Source organism: Oncorhynchus gorbuscha, linkage group LG04 (assembly GCF_021184085.1).
Source record: "Oncorhynchus gorbuscha isolate QuinsamMale2020 ecotype Even-year linkage group LG04, OgorEven_v1.0, whole genome shotgun sequence".
Classification (NCBI taxonomy): Eukaryota; Metazoa; Chordata; class Actinopteri; order Salmoniformes; family Salmonidae; genus Oncorhynchus; species Oncorhynchus gorbuscha.
This window is the reverse complement of record NC_060176.1, coordinates 40,532,138-40,555,365: the sequence shown is the minus strand read 5'-3', so window position 1 is coordinate 40,555,365 and position 23,228 is coordinate 40,532,138. Positions and strand designations below refer to the sequence as shown.

At 43.2% G+C, this 23,228-nt stretch overlaps 1 protein-coding gene across 1 annotated transcript; it reads right to left on the bottom strand.

The window, feature by feature from the left end:
- Positions 1 to 10,002: 10,002 nt before the first annotated feature.
- On the bottom strand, positions 10,003 to 20,030 carry LOC124034063 (NADPH oxidase activator 1-like). The gene is made up of 16 exons (XM_046346775.1): positions 19,244 to 20,030; positions 18,489 to 18,669; positions 18,310 to 18,392; positions 17,940 to 18,048; positions 16,326 to 16,463; positions 15,967 to 16,074; positions 15,809 to 15,868; positions 15,389 to 15,426; positions 14,789 to 14,927; positions 13,781 to 13,852; positions 13,246 to 13,333; positions 12,919 to 13,031; positions 11,702 to 11,862; positions 11,430 to 11,529; positions 11,096 to 11,219; positions 10,003 to 10,977 (listed from the first exon to the last, which is right to left on the bottom strand). Exons 2-16 carry the CDS (start codon positions 18,660 to 18,662, stop codon positions 10,832 to 10,834), a joined length of 1,653 nt encoding a protein of 550 aa, XP_046202731.1. The 5' UTR covers positions 18,663 to 18,669; positions 19,244 to 20,030; the 3' UTR covers positions 10,003 to 10,831.
- Positions 20,031 to 23,228: the final 3,198 nt, after the last annotated feature.

The following is a 23,228-nucleotide window of genomic DNA, read 5'->3' as shown; positions in this document are numbered from 1 at the left end:
GTCACCCACATCTGCGACCAACATTTTCAGAAAGTATGGTGCTAGAACACCATGAATCATTTCTGTGCACTTTGTCCTGTGCACTTTGAAGTGGGTAGCAGCAGTGGAGTCTGAGAAAGCAGCTCTACATGCTTCTCCAATGTCATCACATGCCAGCATGGAACAGTGTTCAGCGAAATCTAATGCCATGGTGGCCTCAGCCTTTTTTGCAGAGTCTATTTTTTTAACCATAAATGGCAGCTTGTTTTGCCCTTTGAGTATGTTTTTGAGTTGTCATATTTTTTTACATCACTAAGTTTGGCGTAGAAATCAGCCTTACAATACAAGCAGTATGCCCCTGTATCATCTCCAATAAACGGCTTCAACCAGCCTTTGAATTCAGGGTTTGATTCCCACTCCTTTCTGTATTTTTGAGTGTATAGTTTGACTGAGACATGATGAGCTAGCCAGCTGGACGTTTAGCTTATGTCACAGAGAGGCACACACACAGTGGACAAGGTGAGTAAGTGACTGAGGCTGTGTGAGTCAAATGCAGTGATTTATATTTGTGCAGTGGTTTATTTTAGACAAGAAAACATTTTACATTTACATCCCACCCTGAATGTATACCTTGGCGGGATCAGCCAGTCTCCAAAAGTCTCCAATAACACAAGAAAAAGTCCCTAGTCAATTTTTAAAAAATGTGTCGCTAGAGGGGTCTGAGTGGCAACACTGTATAGGGTCTCCAAGGAAACATTTCTCAACACTTCAGTTCCTATCATGTCACAATAACTCCTCCCTGCCATTTGAATTCGTTGTCATCTCAAACAACACTATTCAAAGTGTCCACTATTATATTCTAACTATAGAATTAGAATAGTCATTATATTTCCATGATTCCAACAGTTTCACTCTAATTCGCAAGTCAAATCACAATTGCAACATTTGGTTAATTAAAAATAAGTCCTAGAATATTTGCCCATATCGTGCAGCCCTACGTGGCAGTGTGGAAATGATCTCAATTGAGCAGTGGTGTGAAATACTTCAGTAAAAATACTTTCAAGTACTTAAGTCATTTTCTTGGTGTCTTTACTCTACTTTACTATTTTTTATTTTTGACAACTTTTACTTCACTACATTCCTAAGGAAAATACTGTACTTTTTACTCCATACATTTTCCTGACACCTAAAAGTACTCGTTACATTTTGAATGCTTAGCAGAACAGGAAAATGTTCCAATTCACACACTTGTCAAGAGAACATTCCTGGTCATCTACTGCCTCTGATCTGGAGGACTCACTAAACACAAATGCTTTGTTTGTAAATTATGTCTGAGTGTTGGTGTGCCCCTGGTTATCCATACATTAAAAAAAAATAAGAAAATGGTGCCATCTGGTTTGCTTAATATAAGGAATTTAAAATTATTTATACTTTTACTTTTGATACTTAAGTACATTTGATCAATTACATTTACTTTTGAAAACCAAATCCTTTTAGACGTTTACTCAAGTATTATTTTACTGGTTGACTTTCACTTTAACTTGAGTGATTTTCTATTAACGTATCTTTACTTTTACTCAAGTATGACAATTGGGTACTTTTTCCACCACTGCAATTGAGTGCAAGAAATGCAGAAATGATAAAATTGCTGAAATTTGTTTTGGTTGAAGTTGAATTGAACAGTATAAAACAATCAGAATGGAGAAAGACTAATTGAAATCACTTAGAATGTATGTGTTGCCACCCTAGGATCACTCACTACTCGTAAAGCAAACGTAAAACATGTATTATTCAAAAACTAAAAATACCGTCAAATACTGTCATACCGTCCAATTTAAATATTTTGGCCATATCGCCCAGCCCTCCTCCGGGACACAGACACCACCCGAAGTCACAGGAAGGCCAAAAAGATCATCAAGGACATCAACCACACGAGCCACTGCCTGTTCACCCCACTATCATCCAGAAGGTGAGGTCAGTACAGGTGCAACAAAGCTGGGACCGAGAGACTGAAAAACAGCTTCTATCTCAAGAACATCAGACTGTTAAACAGCCATCACTAGCACGCCTGCTACCGACCCCCTCAGCTCCCAGCTGTGCCCTGGACACCATTTGTGAATTGATCGCCCCCATCTAGCTTCAGAGTTTTTTCTGTTAGGTGACCTAAACTGGGATATGCTTAACACCCCGGCAGTCCTACAATCTAAGCTAGATGCCCTCAATCTCACACAAATCATCAAGGAACCCACCAGGTACAACCCTAAATCTGTAAACAAGGACATCCTCATAGACATCATCCTGACCAACTGGCCCTCCAAATACACCTCCGCTGTCTTCAACCAGGATCTCAGCGATCATTGCCTCATTGCCTGTATCCGCTACGGATCCGCAGTCAAATGACCACCCCTCATCACTGTCAAACGCTCCCAAAAACACTTATGCGAGCAGGCCTTTCTAATTGACCTGGACCGGGTATCCTGGAAGGATATTGACCTCTTCCCGTCAATTGAGGATGCCTGGTCATTCTTTAAAAGTAACTTCCTCACCATCTTAGATAAGCATGGTCCGTTCAAAAAATGCAGAATAAAGAACCGATATAGACCTTGGTTCACTCCAGACCTGACTGCCCTCGACCAGCACAAAAACATCCTGTGGGCGGACTGCAATAGCATCGAATTGTCCCCGCGATATGCAACTGTTCAGGGAAGTCAGGAACCAATACACGCAGTCAGTCAGGAAAGCAAAGGCCAGCTTCTTCAGGCAGAAATTTGCATCCTGTAGCTCTGACTCCAAAAAGTTCTGGGACACTGTGAAGTCCATGGAGAACAAGAGCACCTCCTCCCAGCTGCCCACTGCACTGAGGCTAGGTAACACGGTCACCACCGATAAATCCATGATTGTCGAAAACTTCAACAAGCATTTCTCAACGGCTGGCCATGCCTTCCTCCTGGCTACTCCAACCTCGGCCAACAGCTCCCCCCCCCCCCCTCCCGGCAGCTACTCGCCCAAGCATCTCCAGGTTCTCCTTTACCCAAATCCAGAAAGCAGATATTCTGAAAGAGCTGCAAAACCTGGACCCGTACAAATCAGCTGGGCTTGACAATCTGGACCCTCTATTTCTGAAACTATCCGCCGCCATTGTCGCAACCCCTATTACCAGCCTGCTCAACCTCTCTTTCATATCGTCTGAGATCCCCAAGGACTGGAAAGCTGCCGCAGTCATCCCCCTCTTCAAAGGGGGAGACACCCTGGACCCAAACTGTTACAGACCTATATCCATCCTGCCCTGCCTATCTAAGGTCTTCGAAAGCCAAGTCAACAAACAGGTCACTGACCGTCTTGAATCCCACCGTACCTTCTCCGCTGTGCAATCTGGTTTCCGAGCCGGTCACGGGTGCACCTCAGCCACACTCAAGGTACTAAACGATATCATAACCGCCATCGATAAAAGACAGTACTGTGCAGCAGTCTTCATCGACCTTGCCAAGGCTTTCGACTCTGTCAATCACCATATTCTTATCGGCAGACTCAGTAGCCTCGGTTTGCCTGGTTCACCAACTACTTTGCAGACAGAGTTCAGTGTGTCAAATCGGAGGGCATGCTGTCCGATCCTCTGGCAGTCTCTATGGGGGTGCCACAGGGTTCAATTCTCGGGCCGACTCTTTTCTCTGTATATATCAATGATGTTGCTCTTGCTGCACTCCTTCCGTGGCCTCCAACTGCTCTTAAACGCTAGTAAAACCAAATGCATGCTTTTCAACCTTTCGCTGCCTGCACCACCCGCACGCCCGACTAGCATCACCACCCTGGATGGTTCCGACCTAGAATATGTGGACATCTATAAGTGCCTAGGTGTCTGGCTAGACTGTAAACCCTCCTTCCAGACTCATATCAAACATCTCCAATCTAAAATCAAATCTAGAATCGGCTTTCTATTCCGCAACAAAGCCTCCATCACTCACGCCGCCAAACTTACCCTAGTAAAACCGACTATCCTACCGATCCTCGACTTCGGCGATGTCATCTACAAAATAGCTTCCAATACTCTACTCAGCAAACTGGATGCAGTTTATCACAGTGCCATCCGTTTTGTTACTAAAGCACCTTATACCACCCACCACTGCGACCTGTATGCTTTAGTCGGCTGGCCCTCGATACATATTCGTCGCCAGACCCACTGGCTCCAGGTCATCTACAAGTCCATGCTAGGTAAAGCTCCGCCTTATCTCAGTTCACTGGTCACGATGGCAACACCCACCCGTAGCACACGCTCCAGCAGGTGTATCTCAATGATCATCCCTAAAGCCAACACCTCATTTGGCCGCCTTTCGTTCCAGTTCTCTGCTTCCTGTGACTGGAACGAATTGCAAAAACCTTCAAACATCTGCTATCTGAGCAGCTAACCGATCGCTGCAGTTGTACATAGTCTATCGGTAAATAGCCCACCCAATTTTACCTACGTCATCCCCATACTGTTTATATTTATTTACTTTTCTGCTCTTTTGCACACCAATATCTCTACCTGAACATGACCATCTGATCATTTATCACTCCAGTGTTAATCTGCAATATTGTAATTATTCGCCTACCTCCTCATGCCTTTTGCACACAATGTATATAGACTCTCTTTTTTTCTACTGTGTTATTGACTTGTTAATTGTTTACTCCATGTGTAACTCTGTGTTGTCTGTTCACACTGCTATGCTTTATCTTGGCCAGGTCGCAGTTGCAAATGAGAACTTGTTCTCAAGTAGCCTACCTGGTTAAATAAAGGTGAAATAAAATAAATAATAAATAAATAAAAACATTAGAGGTTGCTGCCTATAGGCATAGACTTGGAATCACTGCCCACTTTAAGGAATGGAAGACTAGTCACTTTAATAATGTTTATGTATCTGGTATTACTCATCTCATATGTATATACTGTGTTCTATACTATTCTACGGTATCTTCGTCACTTAATAATGTTTACATATCTTGCATTACGCATCTCATATGTATATACTGTGTTCTATACTATTCTACGGTATCTTAGTCACTTAATAATGTTTACATATCTTGCATTACTCATCTCATATCTATACTGTATACTGTTTTTTCTGTACTATTCTAATGTATCTTAGTCCGTTCCGCTCTGACATCGCTCGTCCATATGTAGTCTTAATTCATTCCTACTTAGATTATTTTGTGTATTGGGTATCTATAAGTTTTTAGATATTACTTGTTAGATATTACTGCACTGTCAGAGCTAGAAGCACAAGCATTTCGCTACACCCACAATAACATCTGCTAATCACGTGTGACCAATACAATTTGATTTGATGCAGCACTCCATCACTCTCCTTCTTGGTCAGATAGCCCATACGCAGCCTGGAGGCCTGTTGGGTCATTGTCCTGTCGAAAAACAATTGATAGGCCCACTAAGCGCAAACCAGATGGGATGATGTATCGCTGCAGAATGCTGTGGTAGCCATGCTGGTAAGTGTGTTTTAGTAGTAGTAAGTGTGTCCTCCTCCATGCTTCACGGTGGGAACCACCCGTGTGGAGATCATCCGTTCACCTACTCTGCGTCTCACAAAGACACAGCGATTGGAACCAAAAATCTCCAATTTGAACTCATCAGACCAAAGGACAGATTTTCCGGGTCTAATGTCCATTGCTCATGTTTCTTGGCACAAGCAAATCTCTTCTTCTTATTGGTGTCCTTTAATAGTAGTTACTTTGCAGCAATTCGACCATGAAGGCCTGATTCACACAGTCTTCTCTGAACAGTTGATGTTGAGATGTGTCTGTTACTTGAACTCTGTGAAGCATTTATTTGGGCTGCAATCTGAGGTGCAGTTAACGCTAATGAACCTGTCCTCTGCAGCAGAGGTAACTCTGGGACTTCCTTTCCTGTGGCGGTCCTCACGAGAGCCAATTTCATCATAGCGCTTGATGGGTTTTGCGACTGCACTTTTAAAGTTCTTGACATTTTCCGCATTGACTGACCTTCGTGTCTTAAAGTAATGATGGACTGTCATTTCTCTTTCCTTATTTGAGCTGTTCTTGCCATAATATGGACTTGGTCTTTTACCAAATAGGGCTATCTTCTGTATTACCACCCCACCCCTACCTTGTCACAACACAACTGATTGGCTCAAATGCATTAAGAAGGAAATAAATTCCACAAATTAACTTTCAATAAGGCACACCTGTTAATTGAAATGCATTCCAGTTGACTACCTCATGAAGCCACCACTGTCCCGTCGATGTGGATAGGGGGGTGCTCCATCTGCTGTTTCCTGAAGTCTACAATCATCTCCTTCGTTTTGATGACGTTGAGTGTCAGGTTAATGTAAAACATAGTACAAATAAAGAAAAACTCTTGAATGAGTAGGTGTGTCCAAACTTTCGACTGGTACTGTATATATATTCTTTGCTAAACAGGTGGGGCTCAAAACAGGTGGGCTCTGGGATGCAGACAAGATCCTCTGCCCTTATACCTTTAATTCACACAGACTTAAGCTTCTATCTTTCTGCCAGTCCACAACCCTATTAAAAGAATATTACTTTCTGTTCAATGTGGGTACTAAGGTAAAGTAGGCCTATGCAGTCCTCCACATATAGCCTACGTCTCAAATAGCACCCGATTCCCTAAATAGTGCATTACTTTTGACCAGGACCTATAGGGGTCTCTTCCCAAGGGGGGGTGGGGGGGACGATGACGACACATACACCACAAATATACATTAACACACAGAAACTGCAAATCCTCCATATAATTATAGGCATAATGGTACTGTAGAGCTCTTTTTTACTTGCACACATTATAGCTGGGTCGCCCCGTCCTGTCCACCACCCTGCAGTGCCCCAACTCAACACACCCCACTCAGCTTTAGGATCTTAGTGAAACATTAATTTATTGGTTTTGGATGTGTTAGGCCAAGGCCAGAGTGACAAGCAACAGGACAGCAGACCCCCAGGGTCAGGACTGAGCAGCCCAGCAGCTAGGGATTGCCTAAATAGGTATCTCCCCTGACATGGGCATGTTTTCAATACAGACTCGTTTACTTGTCCTGTATTCCATATAAGGCATCAAATCAAAGGTTATTTGTCACATACACATGGTTAGCAGATGTTAGTCTGAGTGTAGTGAAAGGCTTGTGCTTCTAGTTCCGACAATGTAGTAATATCCAACGAGTAATCTAACCTAACAATTTCACAACAATTACCTCATACACACAAGTGTAAAGGAATGAATAAGAATATGTACATACAAATATATTTGAATACGTGATGGTATAGAACGGCATAGGCAAGATGCAGTGGATGGTATAGAGTACAGTATATACAAATGAGTTGAGTAATGTAGGGTATGTAAACGTAGAAAAGTGGCATTGTTTAAAGTGGCTAGTGATACATTACATCAAGATGGCAAGATGCAGTAGATGGTATAGAGTACAGTATACACATATGAGATAAGTAATGTAGGGTATGTAAACATTATATGAAGTGGCATTGTTTAAAGTGGCTAGTGATACATTTATTACATCAATTTTTCCATTATTAAAGTGGCTTGAGTTGAGTCAGTATGTTGGCAGCAGCCACTCAATGTCAGTGTTTAACAGTCTGATGTTCTTGAGATAGAAACTGTTTTTCAGTGTCTCAATCTCAGCTTTGATGCACCTGTACTGACCTCGCCTTCTGGATGATAGCGGGGTGAACAGGCAGTGGCTCAGGTGGTTGTTGTCCTTGATGATCTTTTTGGCCTTCCTGTGACATCGGGTGGTGTAGGTGTCCTGGAGGGCAGGTAGTTTGCCCCCAGGGATGCATTGTTCAGACCTCACTATCCTCTAGAGAGCCTTACGGTTATGAGCGGAGCAGTTGCCGTACCAGGCGGTGATACAGCCCGACAGGATGCTCTCGATTGTGCATCTGTAAAAGTTTGTGAGTGTTTTTTGTGACAAGCCGAATTTCGAGGCGCTGCTGCACCTTCTTCACCACACGGTCTGTGTGGTTGGACCATTTCAGTTTGTCCGTGATGTGTACGCCGAGGAACATAAAACGTTCTACCCTCTCCACCACTGTCCCGTCGATGTGGATAGGGGGGTGCTCCCTCTGCTGTTTCCTGAAGTCCACAATCATCTCCTTTGTTTTGATGACATTGAGTGTGAGGTTATTTTCCTGACACCACACTCCGAGGGCCCTCACCTCCTCCCTGTAGGCCGTCTCGTCGTTGTTGGTAATCAAGCCTACCACTGTAGGTGTCTTGATGTCTGCAGACCTTATGAAAGTTGCCCAGTATCCCCATAACCTTGTAATAAATCAAATTCAGTGATACATGAACTTGACATTTCTGCCATCTATTGTGACATTGTTGGAGGATAACCAACCTTTTCTTAGCTGCTATAAATTCTCGGCTACACAGTTTCTTCAGACAACAGTCTCCGGTATCAACATTGCCAAGCAAACAAAAACAAGCAGAAGGGAGAATCTGTAGACATGCTGAAATAAGAGAACATACTCTTTGCCAGAATTCAGCCAGCCTTCACAAGACCCTAACATATACAAACATGTCCCATGTTGTGTTTTACACCTCCAGCAGAGGAATGACATTTCTTTTTTTCCCAGTATAACTGGCATATAGTATGTTCTATGGATGGTCTTAAACTACAGTAATTTATGTCTGAGATTATATGAACATGACTGGGCATTCAAACATATCTGTATCCATTCATCATCATCATCAATAGCTTTTCCTCAGATGTTTTGTTTTACCTGTCATCTGAAAAATGCCTGCGGGTGGCGACAGAGATCATTGCGACTTGGTCTGTATCTTTCATGCTGCGGGCGGACAGAGAGATTTTTTGGGGATTAAAATATTTTTGTTGTCCTCTAGATTATTTGGAAACGGTCCGCTTTCTGCTTTATATGCGTTAGCCTATCTATTGTATTAAAAACACATCTTTATTCACACTCAGAATTCGCTGTCTCAATTTAGGTAGCCTACCTCTCCTAGTTGGGCGTGAGAGTTCAAGCGCGCCTAGTATGTCTGGTCTCGTTAAAATAGAGTAGGCTGCATACATGGGTGGAGAATCGCATGGTAGTTAATTTAAATATGAAATTAATTTAAATATGATTAGACTGTAGTTTACTACAGTGTCTGTAAGTAAATAGGCTTTTGATAATGGAAAGAAGTGGAGGGCGCTCAACCAACGTGAGTCAGTCAAAGTGCAATATTTTTTGGGAATCATCATTGAGGAAAAAAGAAAAGGCACACAACACGCGCAAAGGTTAGACTACTATGTTAAGCGAGCGTTGAACCTTTTCATTTCCAATAACTATGGATTATCCATTTATTTGTCTCTGCCTTGTAAAAGCTAGACTATATCCTATAGGCCTATGCAAAATGTAGGAAGTGTCGCTGTCATAATTCTTGCTGCTTCAAGTTCAGTAGCCATACCTGCGACATCAGGTGAGTGTGTGGTCTCAATTAAATAGAGTAGGCTATAGCCTATGCATGGGCGAAGAAGCACGGGGCAGTTATCTTTCCGAGGAAATGTACTTCCTAAATACTTTACTACATTGCCTAGAAATAGATCACCCATATTTCTCCTTCTGATAATCTTCCAACTCCTAAAAGGTAGGCTATACAAATAGCTCAAGAGAAAGTGAAAGTCTCTCCTACTCTGCTCTCTTCAAACTACATCTAGCATACTGGCTGCCCAGTAATACAGATAGCCTAATATTATGGCCATGTGCCGAATCTTTGGTAATTTAAACTATTTCTTAAGTTATTTTTGCGCATCTGATATTGCCTAAAGGACGCAACATTTCAGGGACCATGGCTGGCAAGTAAGCTGAGTCACATAAGCCTAAAATGACATTGAGGGACTGTTGTTGGGTTTGGGACAAGTTCTTGCAGTAGCAGGTGGGAGTCAGCGGTGCAGGCGGTTGCAGGTGGAGTGTGATATGAAAAACTGCAGATTAACAAATCGGTCCCGCTCAGACCTCTACTGTGCACCATGACAGTGGAGCCTGTAATGTTAGAGCTGTTTATTACTGTGTCAGTGTGAAAAGCAGGGAATTAGCTAGGGAAACTGATAGATCAATAAAGTTACATTGCCATACTGACTAATAAAAACTCACATTGCACTGAAAAAACATTAGAATATCAATTCTCAATCATTTGGCTGATGGTTTCATCATTTGATTAAGGTCTAGTGTGATCATTCAGGTCTAGTGTGATCAAAAATCATAGCTAACATTAGCCAACCTTTTGCCAGCTCTCTCTTTCTAACGGTACATCAAGTTGTGAAAGCTTGACAAGTTCATTTACTTCTGTTGAAACAGAACAAAACGAAGGCTAAAAAACATTTCCATACAAACAACTGCTGTTAGATAGTAATAATAGCCACCTCATATCACTATCTGATAGATAGCTAGATGCTAGAACTGACCTGGCTGTGGTAGCTACAGTACTAGTTAGCGTAGCTAATTCATTCACCTCAGTAGCTAACGTTAAATGTCAGTTACAATACTAGCTCAGCACTGCGAATAAACACTAGTTGCCTTGTCAGTTACATCAGTCGCCTAAAGAGTAGCCAATTTTTACAACTCTGTGAAAAAGCGCAACACATACACACTGAACTATGCTCAACTCTTGCGTGCCGGTCCAGCCAGCCTTCCAGAAGCTTTGCCTTCAGACAGCCCGTGAGCCTGCTCTGTGGTATCCAAGCGGTCCTAAATCCAGCTGGCTGAACACTCCAAACAGCCTACCCGACCACTCGGAGGCATGGTCCTAAAGCACACCTTTGCCTCTTTTTGTATCACATTGCAATGATACAACTGGGGGGGCAAAAATGCCATTTCAGAATGTGGGGGGGACATGACCCCCTCCGTCCCCAGTGAAAGTTGCACCCCTGGTTGTGGGAGTCTTTGCTTCCCGGTAGGCAAAACAGCTGGGGAAGATGCCAATGTAACCAGCACAGTGTCCCTCCAGCCACTCTTCGTTGACTGGTTGACAGACGGGGGAAAGAGGGGGGGGGATAGAGTCATTTGTCAGAACAGGAGGTTACGTACTTACTGTGCACTTAAAAAGTACAACACTTCATAATTTCTCATTCTCCATTACCTTCACTGAGAATGTCAATAGAGTCTCCCTCACTGAACTCCAAGTCCTCTGGGCCCTCTGCTGCATAGTCATACAGTGCCACCATCTGGTAGAGAATGGTACGGTTGTCCAGGCGGTCCTCAGTCTGACACAGGGAGAGCAGAGGAACATATTTTTTACTCAGAAATTAGCCACACAATACATTGATGAATTTAAATTCAAAATGGCCCTGTGCTACATACAGTATATTGTACTATTGATTATTCCAGAGGGATACGCTATAGGTCTTTGTCCAAAATGGCACCCTATCCCCTATATGCTGCAATACTTTTTGCCTGAGCCCTGTGGATCTCACCTGGCACCACAGTGTGGTTCTGCCTGCCACCTCCAGCAGGGCCCTGAGCCCCTCCTCCCCATCCAGAGGCTTCAGCACCTGGGAGCCATGCTGCCTGTGTCTGAGGGGAGAGGAGATAAGAAGAGGAGGAGGAGAGGGAATGGGAGAAAGGAAGAGAGGGGGAGAGGAAGAGAGGGGGGGGTAAAGTGGACACACATGAGGGTGAGTGGTTATATTTTTAGTGCGATAGCAGCACTAAAATGACAGAAATGGGTTGACAGGTCTGCAGTTACCTGAGGCGCAAGTGTGAGGCTGGCTGCCCCAATTTGTGTGCAATTCTCTCCTGTAGGTCATCGTACGGCGTGTCTAAAGGGACACTCAGAGCCACGGTGTATCTGTAATGCACCTTTACCACCACAGACCCAGCCTCTGCTCCCTGGGGTGAAGTGGGATCCTGTGAGAAAACATGTAAATTATATGGCATGGGAAGTATCTGCACAAAAAAACTAAAACAAATCCTGCAAAAAGCACTTTATACATGATTGTATAGGAAACAAACATGAGTGAATGATCATAAGGAAGCTTTCAGAAAAAATGTATCTCCTGACAGTATAACTGGATTGGCAGCTTTTGCCTGGACAGAGATGGGGAAGTGTAGTCTAGTGTAGAACACTCTCCCTGAAACCTCTCTTTCCCCTAGCCAGCCAGTCAGGCATCATATTGGAAAGTATAGCAGCCTTCACACGAGAAGTCCATTACATTTTGCCACAGGCATCAGGGAGATTTTAAGAGGTCATTTCTTCTTATGAAAAAATTCAGGTCACTGACATGCTGAGGCACAAAATAACATATATTTTTTTATCTTACATCTCCCTCCCATAGGCATTCTCTGGACTTAATCAGGGCACATCATCAGCATTCTATTCATTACACCACTACAACACTATATGAGTCATAAAATGATTTTCTATTTATACACAACTCCATCAGAATAATGTATATGTAAACCCAGCTGGAAGGAAGTATAGTATAACATCGTTTGTGGGTGTCAAGTGATTACTTCTGTACACCTGCACATTGAATAAGGTACTGGCACTGACCTGTATATACTTGCATTCTCATGCTTCTTTAACTCACATTGTAGTTGTTGTGCGTTTAAAAAAAAATATTTCTGTAATTATCTATATTATTATCATCATCACTGCTTTGTTGGGAAATAGCTTTCAAGGTAAGAATTTCCCTGTACTGTTTCATACCTCTTGTTTCCTGTGCACATGGAAAATAAACTTTGAAACCTTGACCCTTCTTTGAATCATGCTGATACACATTCTGTGAGATATCCTACAGTACAACTTGAGGACAGATCGACTAAATATTTTCACCTGCTATCTTTAGAGGAATAAATGACATGATCATAATCTTAATTTTATCTTTAAATGTATTATTTCGCTGGTGATTAACAGCTACAAACTCAGATACAAACACTGATTAAGTCAGGCCCTTTACTCACCAGTTCAGTGGGGCTGTCTACTGTGGATGTGTACTTGCGTAGCGGGGTGGAACTGATTGGTGGGTGGGTGGCAGAGGCATAGGATGGTGGTGGTGTCTGTCTAACTGGGCTCTCTGCAGATGAATTACAGTACAACATTAAAACACTCAGTGAAGAGGCTTTCAAAATGATCACATTTATACCGGTAGTACTGTACATGGGCATGCCAGAATGACGACTGTTATAATTAAATAAACAACAAAAGGTGCTTTAGTTTAGATGGATTCTGGCCTGGCTCCATCCCCTTGTCCTGTCCTCTGCCAGAGGGGTTAAATGAGTTGAGCCTACCCGGAGGAGATGCTATGGGGCTGGGCTGGTTCCGTGGGCGAGTGGGCGGCCTGAGGCCCGGTGGGAGGGGGATCCCACTGGGAATACTCTGTGGAGGACACATCAGAACAGGGTAGTCAAGGTAACAGATCTCTCTCTGTGCTTTCCATTACAGCAGTGAACTATCCAGAGAGGCTGGGCTAATAATTGCTATTCCTTTTATGACACCTCTTTCCCTCATCGTTAAAATCCAAGGGAATTCAACAAGCCTGTCTGTCCTCTACATCTAGAAGTGTTAAGCACGTGCAACTTCAGTACATTGTGATACAGCAACTTCTTCCCTGACACATCACTTTTCCCCCACTAAGTCCCGGGGGGGGGTACAGTGGAGATAAAGCTCTGTTCAGCATTCCTCTAAAATTGAAAATTGAGAGATTACATAGCCCAAATAAATAAAAAAAATGTAAATGAAGCTGCTCCTAAATGTAGTGGCACATTTAGTTCACCTCTATAACAGACATTGTCTTTGTAAAATAATAGAAACAGAAAATCTTACTTTATTATTTCTCCTGCCTTTGGACTTCTTGATATCCACTGGGTCTAGCAGTGTCATGGGGACAAGTCCTTTCTAAAGGAAGAAAGAAATTCAAAATGAAAGATGAGTGGTAACCAAATATCAAAAGGCATAGATACACAATCATACAGAAAGAAGACAGGCCACAATACAAGGAGTAGGTGCACTGGCGTAATGGAAACCCCATTGTCCAATGTATTTGTTAATTTTTTATAAATATTTTTTTTCATTTCCACACGTAGCAAGCGAAGTGTTTGTGTAGATGGTAGTAGGTGAGGCAGACAGACAATATAGTTGTCATGCATTTAATTAGCCTATTTCTTGGCCTTCTCACCTGATTGGCTATCAAGTATCAAAAAAGTTAAATGAATCAGGGTGGAGTGAGTGCATTGTTCAAAATGGATAAACAAAAGGCAAGAAAGACCAAGTTGTGCACAAAAACGCTGTAAAAAATCAATCTTGTGCCAAATTACTGAGGATAAGCATCATCAAAGCTACCACCTCGTCCTCGAATTACGAAACACCATCGCAGGTGCACAAGCAGCCTCCCATTCCCGACAGAGCCCCTGCTGCCCTTGCCCGGCAATGAGTGGCCTTGCTCCTCCTCTTCTTCCTCCCCTCAAGAATAGTGACAGTTCCTCTAGTGATAGTCCCTCCTTCTCCTCCTCCTCTCCTAGAAAACCAAGCTGATGACTGCCAAAGACCCAGCGGCGCTCATGACAGCAACCTCCATTCTGTGAACACTGGTAAGCCTACGAGTGATGGAACGGATAGCCCCGACAGCATGGAGTCCAAGTTCCAATGTGTAATATAAATAGTCTATCAGTTAAATACTGTATACAGCTATAAATAGCCTACTAGCCTATCAATTGCCAGACAGCCTCGTCTGGAATGTGGAAGTATTGCATTGCTCTTATGTGCTTTGTAATTCAAGCATCATTGTTAGCTTCTACTATGGAGTAGCGACCACTAGTTACAGGGGTCTTTCACCTGTCCATCGTGTATGACCATGGCCAGTCCATCTCTTTCCATATCACTGAAGACAAACACCATGGCTCCCCCTGGCACCGTCAGCTGACCAGGGCCCCTGGATATGTAGGGGGTACGCAGACACATGTATCGAGAATCCCTACGGGGAGGCAAATACACCATTAGAAGTAAAGGGTAAACATGTACACTACCATGCTTTTCTCACTTGTAGTGCAGAGAGTGAAAACCCCCAAATGTTATTTTACCTTTATTTAACTAGGCAAGTCAGTTACGAACAAATTCTTATTTTCAATGACGGTGGGTTAACTGCCTGTTCAGGGGCAGAACGACAGATTTATACCTTGTCAGCTCAGGGATTTGAACTTGTAACCTTTCGGTTACTAGTCCAATGCTCTAACCACTGCCGCCCCAAAAATAAACTCACCCAATTTTACTTTTGGACACCATGTCACTCAATCCACCATATTAACACCATATTATCTTCTTTGGTTTCAAATATCAGCTCTGAGCTTTTCCTAGGATGTCCCTGCTCATTGTCCTGCTCCAATGACATTCATTTTGGGGACATAATTAAATATCAATGTGAATAATGTAACTTACTCCACTCTATCCACCTTGGGCTCGTAGTATCCAGGTTTCTGTTCAGAGGACAGAGTCACAGTCAGAGGGAGAAGCAGAAGGCATGGGCTAAACCTATTCCCTTTATAGTGCACTACTTGGGTGTGGGGTGGGGGGCAGAAAATAATAATTTTGTGTACATTGCAAATTGACCACAACTAATCCCAAAAAGAGATTGTATTTGAAAATAACAATAATTCCATACCTTAATCACATTGAGACATACAGTATGTCTATTTTTATTTTACTTGGGGGAATACTTGGGAACAGATGTCTTAAAATAAAGTCAATCCCCCCCCATAAAAACGCCTGTTGCCGACCCCTGAAATGGTGTGCCATTTGGGATGCACGCAAGGTTCTGTGTAATTCCAATGCTGTTCTAACAACATTATTCAGCCTTACCTGAACCCTGAGAGGTTCAAATCCACCAAAGTCATCATTGGGAATCATAGAGGAAATGACCTGAAAGCACAGGAAAGGCCAATCTGTGATTAAATCTGATTCAATTCGCACGCACACACACACACACAGAGATAGAGAGTGGTGTGGATTTACTGTACCTTTGGTTTGCCCAGGAAGTCTCTCTCTCCCAGCTGTTCTACGTCCTGTTTCCTGGGGCGGAACACCTGCCCCTCTGGCACCAGGAGGACAGGCAGCACCTCTCCCCTCTGGGGATGGACACACACGCACGCATGCACGCGCACACACAAAGAGAGAGAGAGAGTAACTCAGCACAAAGATAAATGTAGCCATGTAGAACAGGACACCACACACCATCATGCCAATGTCAAAAGACTATGTGGGGATATAGCCAGAACTTTTCCCTGCCCATGTGACTTTGACCAGTGAGAAACAACCTCTGGTTCTTTGTGAGGAGATTTCCGATGTCTTCAGTGAATGTTTCTGATCGTGTACTTACAGAGATCATGTCTAAAGCCACCTCCATGTTCCCTCCTCGCCCCCCTCTTCCTTTCTCCTGGGAGGCTGAGATCAGAATGTCCCGGGCTTTGTCCAACTGGTCCAGTCTAGAGTGGACAGCTGCTGCGTTATACAAGACCTGGACAACCATAGAGAGACTGTCACATCTGACACCTTATTCCTTATATAGTGCACTCGATTCCCTATCTTCTGCACTATGTTTAACCAGAGCCCTATGTGCACTGGTCAAAAGTAATGCAGTATAGGAATAGTGGGCCATAATAACAAAATCAAATCAAACTTTATTTGTCACAACACAACAAGCCCTTAAGTAAGCATTTCATGGTATGGTTGTATTCGGCACATGTGACAAATACAGTTTGATTTGATCTTGTTGTACACTCTCCATATGCTCACACAGACAAGTAATACTCGACAACAGCCCATGAGAGAGCTAAATTATGCTGCAATTGAAAACTTTGGTGACGCCTCATCTCTTAACAAAAAGATATAGATTTGTCTGGGTGCTACAGACAATACGTAATTCGACTTGAATCAATAAAGGTCTCACAAATGTGGTTAATAAACCAAAAACAATAAACACGTGTGTTCTAGCTGGTAGATTTGGGGAAATAAATTCCTATGCAATTCCTATGTCAAGAATGCCTTCGCCTGTCAGACAGACACATAGTCAGTAGCCCAGATTGAGACAAACACAGCCACAGGTGAACATGGGGTAGGAATGTGTAATATGCCTTATCTTCATTATGAGAGGTATTTAATATTGTGTAACCTCAGAAACCTCCCTCCCCCTTCCTTCAATGAGGCTTTGTCAAAGATCCCTACCAGGTGGTGTATCTGGTTTCTGAACTGCACAATGAAAGTGTTGACATATTGGAACTGGGGATATTCTCAGTCATGAATTTCTCAGTGTACATCCCAAATGGCACCTTATTTCCTATATAGTGCACTTCTTTTGACAAGAGCCCTATAAGGTGAATGCACCAATTTGTAAGTCGCTCTGGATAAGAGCGTCTGCTAAATTACTTAAATGTAAATGTAAATAACAAGTCACAATGACCAACATTTGTGCCCTTTAAAGAGAATAGGGTGGCATTTGGGATGCAAACTTAATTCAAATATCTGACACCATTATATCTGACACTATATACATTTGGATTGTCATAGATCCATTTAGAATATTGTTTAATCATACTTTACTCCACTACTGGTACCTGGTGCACACATATAAGGTAAAAACTACACCTGCACGGAGATCCCATTATATTAGAGTTATAATACAGAATGTAATTATATGTACACCTATAAGACTGGTGTAAGTCTACACCTATAAGTTACAAGTCCACCTATAGGATCACTGTGTTAGTATGATACAAGTCCACCGATAGGATCACGGTGTTAGTTTGATGCAAGTCCACCTATAGGATCACGGTGTTAGTATGATACAAGTTCACCTATAGGATCACGGTGTTAGTATGATAGAAGTCCACCTATAGGATCATGGTGTTAGTATGATACAAGTCCACCTATAGGATCATGGTGTTAGTATGATACAAGTGTACGCTTTTAAGAACATGGTGTAAGTCTGTTGTACCTGCCAACTGTAGAGCTTGTAGCGTAGCCCCAGCTGTTTGTAATCAATGACCATGTTCCCTCTCATGTGTTTCTGAGCCGAGGTACAGTCATTCAGAGCCTCCTCCAGCCTGCACACATACCCACACACACACACACACACACATGCACGCACCACACACATACCCACACACAGCAGCAAGGAGATCTCAGATATAATGGCTATCAGCTAAACGTCTCTTGTAATCCAAAGAATGAATAAACAGTAATTTGCCTTCATGGGTTAACCAATGTCTAAAAACTGTACAGACTCAACCTGTTGTTTACTTTAATAAAAGACAGAACATCAGTAGACCTAAGAGGAACCATAATGTTGTGCAGTGATCACTTACCTGCTAGCCATCATGAATGCTCCAGCTCTTTGGAAGAAGCCAACTGCAAGTCGCTCATCCTTTGCTATGGTCTGGTCTAGAGCCTTGGTAACACAGGGTGACAGATAAATATGACACACACACACACGTGAACACCCATACACTCCAGATAGTGATTAATCACTCTCCTCCAGACTGACCTGGATGGCAGGCTCCAGCTGCCCCAAGGCGAGGTGAGCTGAGGCAGTCAGAAACAGAGTCCGGGAGGTAGGTTCAGTGATCTGGTTGAGTTTAGACAGGGCTCCCTGCCAGTCTCTGGCATCCACTGCCTTTACCGCCTCATCCCACAACCGCAAAAACTCTGTGTACAACATCCTCCTCCTGTGGTATGAAGTTTTATATAAAGGACAAGTTATACCACAAAACATTTAGGACAAGTGGGAAGCAGAAGAATTGTATACACTGCAATTTTAAAGAGAATCGGGTACATCCATTTTCACACTTGTAAATGTTTGATATAGAGCCATTGTAGTTTATATCACCCCTGTTGTTTTTCAAAACCCAGACTCCCTAATTAACCGATAACCTTGACAAGTCTGAGTGCAATGAAGAAAATAACGAGATTACTCTGAGAATTTCATGTAGGCCTACAATGTAATAACTGGACGAACTGGTGTGGTAGTCTTTAAGAAGGGGGGAGGGGGATAACGCAACAAATAAAATAATTCGCTGATCTTCATCATTAAACAAGAACAATCAGCTTTGTGCTCATACTCAGCAGATACAGCAGGGAGATTTTGATTGGGTGACTTTTAAAGAGTATGCCAGTCTTTCACATGTATTAATCAACCACATGCAAGCTAGAAGGACTTCCTTAAATAAATCTTGCCTTTAAATATGTATTTAAATCATTGTTAAATCATTGTTAAATATATACAAAAAAAATGTTACTTACAGGTTCTCCCTCTAACACTTAAAACATAAACAAGAAGAGAATCCTATGGTCAGTTATAGGTTCCTGGTAAAGTATTCCACCTGAGCACCTTGAGTCTCCCTCAGGATGGTAGGGAAAGCTGCATAATTTGGCGACAGCAGTGAGTGAGCCACAACCCTGCTCTACAAGGAAGTCAGTCGCATTCCCTGGGGTGGGGAGGTTGAGCAAGCAAACAAGGCACGGAATGCACCTGGGCTGTTTCTCAAATGGAACCCTATTCCCTAAATAGGGCACTACTCTTGACCAGGGTCCATAGGGCAAAAGTCAAAAGTAGTATATTATATAGAGAATAGGGTGCCATTTGGGACATACTCCAGGAGACAGTGACAATAGCAAGTACACAATAGCTTCAATTACAAAGTTTTACTGATTCATAAAGGGTGAAACTACAGTTGAAGGCACACACCCACTGAGATTGACTTAGGTCATGGCTGATTCACACTTTTTATAACACACTCATTATGAAACTAGGACGCATTCACTTACATTCTGGTAATTCAAATTGACCTTTGAAACTTGGGACTTTAAATGGATGTTCAAGAAGAGGAAGATGGAAGGAAAATATATTTGCCATTGGGTTTTTACCTGTCTACCAGAGCTGCTTTCTTTGAGCGCTCACCTTCCAATTGAATGATAGTTGGCTTAACTGTTTTACAAGCTATGTCGTGTTAAAGAACAGGTTCAGCTTTTTATTTTTTTATTTCAACTTTATTTAACCAGGTAGACCAGTTGAGAACAAGTTCTCATTTACAACTGCGACCTGGCCAAGATAAAGCAAAACAGTGTGACAAAAACAACAACACAGAGTTACACATGAACAAACGTAGTCAATAACACAAAATAAAAGAAAAATAGAAAAATCTATGTACAGTGGGTGCAAATGTAGGAGTGTAGGGAGGTAGGCAATAGATAGGCCATAGAGGCAAAAATAATGACAATTTAGCATTAATACTAGAGTGATTGATGTGCAAGTAGAGATACTGGGGTGCAAAAGAGCAAGAGGGTAAGTAATAATATGGGGATGAGGTTTCTAGCTTCTCTAGAAATGAAATTAAACATTTGTTTCAGTAAACTATGCATTTTTTTATGAATACCTATCCCTGAGGAATCATATTATTAATTAATCATAGACAAATGATTTTTGTCTATGAGATACATAGAGAGAGAGAGAGAGAGAGAGAGAGAGAGAGAGAGAGAGAGAGAGAGAGAGAGAGAGAGAGAGAGAGAGAGAGAGAGAGGTCATGATCAGATGAGCTCCTGCATCTTTCAGCATTTTCTTAAAAAACATAGGTTTAGAGTTAGATAAACTTGGATTTATTGTCAGGAACATATACAGGATGCTACCCTCTACACATAACCTTTACTCCAAATCAAAACTCAAAACCTACAACCTGATTTTGGACAGAATGACAGAATCACCTGGAAGGCATACAACTACCAAGGATTATTATATTATTATATTAGAAGACAAATACACTACATCACTTTATAAGGACTGAACGCTAAATTAAGGCTGCCATCTTGATACAACTTCAATTAGCACTGACGTGTCAAGTGAGAGGTGTCAAAGCCCTTTGCCCAACAATGGCAGGAGAATCGAACAGTCTACTCCAACCAAATGGAGAGGCCTTAGAAGCTGCCTCCCGCTGTTCAGAGGTAATTCAAATACAGTACCCTGCGTATGTAAAGAATGATAAGGCAAGAACATATCACAAAATGAAGCTCTTATGGAAAATCAAAAGACACTTTTTGATGACTATTACAAAAATGGGATCATCAGCAACCTCATATTCCACACAAACCATCTCCTGGCATGACACAGTGCTATATTTGTTATGCTGGTGAATGAGGACCCAAAAGCGACTTAACAGAAACAGAGTCTTTATTCCAGTTGTTAACAAAAACGATAATCCTGGATATTATCTCCGGTAAATACAAAACAGGAAAACTGAAATCCTCTCGTCAGTAGAGAGGAACGACTGGAGACGCGACCACAGACTGCAGGTCGCTTCGGGAAGGCACAGGCCGTAGCTGACATAGACACCTGCTCACACGCAGCATCTGAAGAAGGCAGAAACACGACAGGGCGGAACAAGGACACAGAACAGCAAACATCAAACAATGATCCGACAAGGACAGAAGCGGAAAACAGAGGGAGAAATAGGGACTCTAATCAGAGGGCAAAATAGGGGACAGGTGTGAAAGAGTAAATGAGGTAGTTAGGAGAATGAGGAACAGCTGGGAGCAGGAACGGAACGATAGAGAGAGACAGCGAGAGAGGGAGAGAGGGAGGGGGAGAGAGAGGGATAGAAAGAGGGAAAGAACCTAATAAGACCAGCAGAGGGAAACGAATAGAAGGGAAGCACAGGGACAAGACATGATAATCAATGACAAAACATGACAGTACCCCCCCACTCACCGAGCGCCTCCTGGCGCACTCGAGGAGGAACCCTGGCGGCAACGGAAGAAATCATCAATCAACAAACGGTCCAGCACGTCCCGAGAAAGAACCCAACTCCTCTCCTCAGGACCGTAACGGGAGACGATGAAGAGGGAATCTAGGGCTATTACTCTTATAAAAATGAGACACGGGTAGAGAACTGTAAGCGTTAGAGCAATCAGGACCAAACAGGCCAGGAGAGTAACAACTAGGGACAGACTGAGACACAGCAAGGCTAAGACCAGGAACAGGAGAGAGGCGGTGGCTGTGGACAGACTGAGACACAGCAAGGGCAGGAGAGATGCGGTGGCTGGGGACAGACTGAGACCCAGCAAGGCCAGGAGCAGAAGCAGAAAAAAAGTTACCGGACTTATTCTGCGCGCAGTCCGAACAAGCAGCCACGAAACGGCGCGTGTCACGCTCCTGAGTAGGCCACCAAAACCGCTGGCGAATAGAAGCAAGCGTACCCCGAACGCAGGGGTGGCCAGCTAACTTGGCAGAGTGAGCCCACTGAAGAACAGCCAGACGAGTAGAGACAGGAACGAAAAGAAGGTTACTAGGACAAGCGCGCGGTGACGGAGTGTGAGTGAGTGCTTGCTTGACCTGTCTCTCAATTCCCCAGACATTCAACCCGACAACACACCCCTCAGGGAGAATCCCCTCGGGATCGGTAGACGCTACAGAAGAACTGAAGAGACGGGATAAAGCATGAGGCTTGGTGTTCTTAGTACCCGGGCGATAAGAAATCACGCCCAACGAGCATGACGCGCATTGAGTCGTTTGGCAGAACGGATGTACTCAAGGTTCTTTTGGTCAGTCCAAACGACAAAAGGAACGGTCGCCCCCTCCAACCACTGTCGCCATTCGCCTAGGGCTAAACGGATGGCGAGCAGTTCGCGGTTAGCCACATCATAGTTACGTTCCGACGGCGACAGGCGATGAGAAAAATACGCGCAAGCGTGGACCCCATCGTCAGTATGGGAGCGCTGGGACAGAATGGCTCCCACGCCCACCCCCGACGCGTCTACCTCGACAATGAACTGTTTAGTGACGTCAGGTGCAACAAGGATAGGAGCGGATGCAAAACGCTTCTTGAGGAGATCAGTACAACAATCATACGACCGGTGAGGAGGAAGGGAGTTGGCTCTGGACCGACTGAAGACCGTGCGCAGATCATGATATTCCTCCGGCACTCCTGTCAAATCACCAGGTTCCTCCTGTGAAGAGGGAGCAGAAGAAACAGGAGGAATAGCAGACATTAAACATTTTACATGACAAGAAACGTTCCAGGAAAGGATAGAATTACTAGACCAATCAAAAGAAGGATTATGACACACTAGCCAGGGATGACCCAAAACAACAGGTGTAAAAGGTGAACAAAAAATCAAAAAAGAAATGGTCTCACTATGGTTACCAGATACTGTGTGTTATGCAGGTGAATGAGGACCCAAAAGCGACTTGGCGAAAACAGAGTCTTTAATCCAGTAAAGGAAATATGCAATACTC